Source organism: Osmia bicornis, chromosome 13 (genome assembly GCF_907164935.1).
Source record: "Osmia bicornis bicornis chromosome 13, iOsmBic2.1, whole genome shotgun sequence".
Taxonomy (NCBI): domain Eukaryota; kingdom Metazoa; phylum Arthropoda; class Insecta; order Hymenoptera; family Megachilidae; genus Osmia; species Osmia bicornis.
In genome coordinates, this window is record NC_060228.1 from 24,543 (window position 1) to 28,599 (window position 4,057).

General features: G+C 35.8%; 1 protein-coding gene across 1 annotated transcript; it reads left to right on the plus strand.

The window, feature by feature from the left end:
- Window positions 1-2,397: 2,397 nt before the first annotated feature.
- LOC123988408 lies at window positions 2,398-2,962 on the plus strand. The gene is made up of 2 exons (XM_046288428.1): window positions 2,398-2,470; window positions 2,697-2,962. The coding sequence occupies exons 1-2, from the start codon at window positions 2,398-2,400 to the stop codon at window positions 2,960-2,962; spliced, it is 339 nt and encodes a 112-aa protein (XP_046144384.1).
- Window positions 2,963-4,057: the final 1,095 nt, after the last annotated feature.

The window sequence follows — 4,057 nt, forward strand, 5'->3', positions numbered from 1 at the left end:
CCTATCAGTACACTGGCTCTAGAGCGACGATACCGTTTTGCAGAGTTCGCTACCAAGCTTAACGAGCGAGCGAAAGCAGAAGCTCCTTGGATGCGGCCTGTTCATTGACGGCTAAGTTGCCCAGAAACCGAACTGCGGCCGAACGAGCCAACTCCTACAGCGTCGGAACGGATCTTGGCCAATTTCCCGACAATTCTTCGAATCATTTATATTATATTAAATTATATTAAATTATATTAAATTATAAATTCAAGTTTTATAATCGTATCTAGAACCGCATTTACTAATCAATTTATTTACTCTGTATTTTATTTTAGGTTGAATTATTTTTGTAATAATCTAATTTTCTTTTATTGTATTCCAATTTAGGCACAAACACGATTGTTAGTTTCTTTGTATTTTTCAATCCAGGGCGTACTCATTGTACATTACTAATACCATTATTTTCTTTTGTATTTCAAACAAAGGCGCAACATTTGTTAATTAACTACATTAATTCAATTCAATATTTAATTACCTCAATTCATTATTTAAATTCAATATTTAATCACATTATTTAATTACGTTCAATATTCTTTTATATTACTTACCTTCTTTCTTTTTTTATTTTTATATTATACACAAGACACCACATTTAATTTCTTGAATAAACACTCACATATTATTATTTTGAGAAAGGAATCTAGCGTTGGATTTTACTCCTTTACCGCGTGCCACCCGAACCTATAATCCCTTCCTATAATTAATACATAATATATATATATATATATATATCATAAAATACGAGTCGCCTTCTCATAGGGAACCGCTCTCCCTACCCGTCGGTGCAGTAGCGTGCTCGCGTATAATTCCGGGACGTTACACGTAGAGTGATAAAAATTTGGTGACAGCGGTGGGATAGGTCGAGTCATTGAAACAGGTAGAATCCGTCGAGTCAGTTCGGTTCATATAAATTTTCTGTTCGACAGTGTGGCAATAGAATACAATTCTTAGCGGACGTTGGAACCTTTCTTAAAACAACTTAGAAGATAAGTATAGATATAATTAATTATATAAGTACATATTAATAAATTAAAGAAAATAAAAAAAGGAAAAAAAAATAATAATAAATAAATATATATATAATAAACAAAAAAATATATATATATAAATAAGCAAGAAAAAAGAAAAAAAATATATAAATAAAAAAGGGGAAAAAAGGATACATACGTAGAAATAAAAAAAAAAAAAATATTCACATATATGTATATATACACATTAATAAATAGTTATAAGATGGCTAACGAAGCCAACGTACCAGCCGAGGGCAACCGCCCAATTAGCATAAGGGATGCAGCGGACATAGTGCCACCTTTCGATGGCCACAACATATCCGTATATCAATTCACGAAGAATTGCCTTAATGCTAGGGGCATGATTTCACCGAACGCCGAATACGGCCTAGTCCAGTTAATTAAAAACAAATTATATGGACAAGCTTCGAGAGCAGTATTGAGCGGAGACTACAATACTATCGAACGGCTAATTACGGTGTTAAAATCACGATTTGCTCCTTTGTACTCATCGATACAACTATACGGAGACATGTCGAAGATGGCTCAAATGGCGAACGAAGCAGTCGTCGACTATAGCAGCCGAGTCTCTAGTATCCTGCTGCAAATTCAGAACTGTAATGAAATCGAAGTTCCTGATCATACGCAGCAATATAATGTATCTGCAGAAGCCAATGCTGTCAAAGCATTTCTGACTGGGATGAAACCAGAAATCTTCAGTCGATTGCGAAATTGCGAATTCGACACCTTAGACGAAGCAATTAGCGCAGCTATCAAAGGCGAAGCGGAATACAAGGAAAACATGATGAGAACGAAGATAACTGAGGGATATACCCAGGCCGTTCAATGCAGCAATTGTTTTGGATACGGCTACAGCACCAACACCTGCAGTAGCCGTTCATTCCAAAGGCAGCAGGTATCATCAATCCAGTGGCAGCCAAAATATTGCCAGCATTGCCAGCGCCCGGGACATACGATTCAAAATTGCTGGTTCAACAATAACAACTTCAACAACAATAATAACAACAACTTCAACAGCAACTACAACAACTACAATAATTACAATCAGCCAAGAAATCAATGGATGCAACCAAACCGGGTTCCACAAAACCAAACCCCGGTAAACCAGCTTCAAAATATGGGTCGTAATCCTTCATATCAACGCCAAGGAACGGGACAACCACCGGCTTTTCAACATCCGGCAAACCAACCTTTGGCAAATCCGACAAATCAAACCCCGGGAAATCAACCTCCTAATAACTGGTACCAAGGCACCGCAAACTGGAGAAGACAACAACCTCCAATATGTCGCTTATTGCCAAAACATTGGCCATACTATTGAACAATGCAGGAAAAAAGCATATCAAGAAAAAATCAAAAATCAACCACAACAACAAACTACAACTCAAGAACCACAGGTACGTAAAGAAACAAACCTGTGCTTAAAAGCAAATTACGCAGAAAAGCCTCCAAGCATCAAACTCATAAGTGAAAATTTTCATCAAGGAGTAGCATCACTAATGATCGACACTGGATCAGATATAAATATTATAAAAAAACATATTATATCAAATAAAGCGATAATTAATACAAATATTATCTTCGAATTAAATGGAATAACCGAAGGATATCTTTCAACCCTAGGCTACATCGAAGTAAAAGCGCTGGATACAGAGTCCATATTCCACGTCGTGGAGGACCTTCCAATAGCACACGATGGAATACTAGGAACAGAATTCTTCAAGAATAGCGGAGCGAACATTGACTATGCCAAATCTATGCTCATAGTCAACAATTATATTATACCATTCCAAGAACCTTTAATCACCATACCATCAAGAACTAGGACAACAATACCTATCAAAATAGAAAATACAGAAGAAACAACAGGGCTTTATACCAAAAATTGATATACATCCACAATTATACATGGGAAACGCAGTCGTAACAAACAGAACTGGAATAGCCTTCCTTCATGCAACAAATGTCTCTTCTGAAGAAATAAAAATTCAAATGCCTACCGTACAATTGGAACGATACGAAGAAATTAAAATAGAAGAAGAAGAAGAAACACCATCAGACTCTACTAAATGCATAACCACACTATTTACATCACTTCGCCTGGAACATCTAAATAAAGAAGAAAAATCAAGCATAAAAAATTTAATTTCAAACAACGCTGATCGATTCTATTTAAACGAAGATGAACTTGGAGCTACAAACAAAATTTTTCATCGAATAATTACAACCGACGAAGCTCCAGTTAATATAAAGCAATACAGATATCCACAAGCACTAAAGGAAGAAGTAAATCGACAAGTAAATGAATTATTAGAAAAAGATATCATCGAACATTCATCATCACCTTACAATTCTCCAATTTGGATAGTACCAAAAAAAGAAGATACACAAGGAAATAAATCATGGAGATTAGTTATCGATTTCAGAAAATTAAACGAAAAAACCATTAGCGACGCATATCCATTGCCAAATATAGTCGATATTTTAGATCAATTGGGAAGCGCAAAATATTTCTCAATATTCGACTTAAAGTCTAGCTTCCATCAAATACCCATGCATCCAGACGATAAGCACAAAACAGCTTTTTCAACGCCATTTGGACACTTCCAATTCAAAAGAATGCCATTTGGTTTAAAGAATGCTGCAGGTTCATTCCAAAGGCTTATGAACAACGTTCTGGATGGACTACAAGGGGTCGAAGCATTCGTGTATATTGACGACATAGTAATATATGCTAGTTCAATAGAAGAACACGAAACAAAATTCAATAGACTTATGGCAAGACTGAGAGAAGCAAACCTGTATCTCCAGCCGGAAAAATGCGAGTTACTGAAAGAAGGAAGTAGCCTATTTGGGACACATTATCACAGAAGATGGAGTGAAACTTGACCCAAAGAAAATAGAAGCGGTCAAAGAGTTTCCAGTTCCAAAAACAGTTAAAAATATTAGGCAATTCTTTGGTTTATGCGGATATTACAAAAGAT

Bases quoted from the DNA above. Each gene is read 5' to 3' on its own strand.
- LOC123988408 (XM_046288428.1), top strand. From the start codon at position 2,398: ATGCAGGAAAAAAGCATATCAAGAAAAAATCAAAAATCAACCACAACA. The intron at 2,471-2,696 runs GTACGTAAAGAA...TTTCAACCCTAG, and splicing joins CTACAACTCAAGAACCACAG to GCTACATCGAAGTAAAAGCG.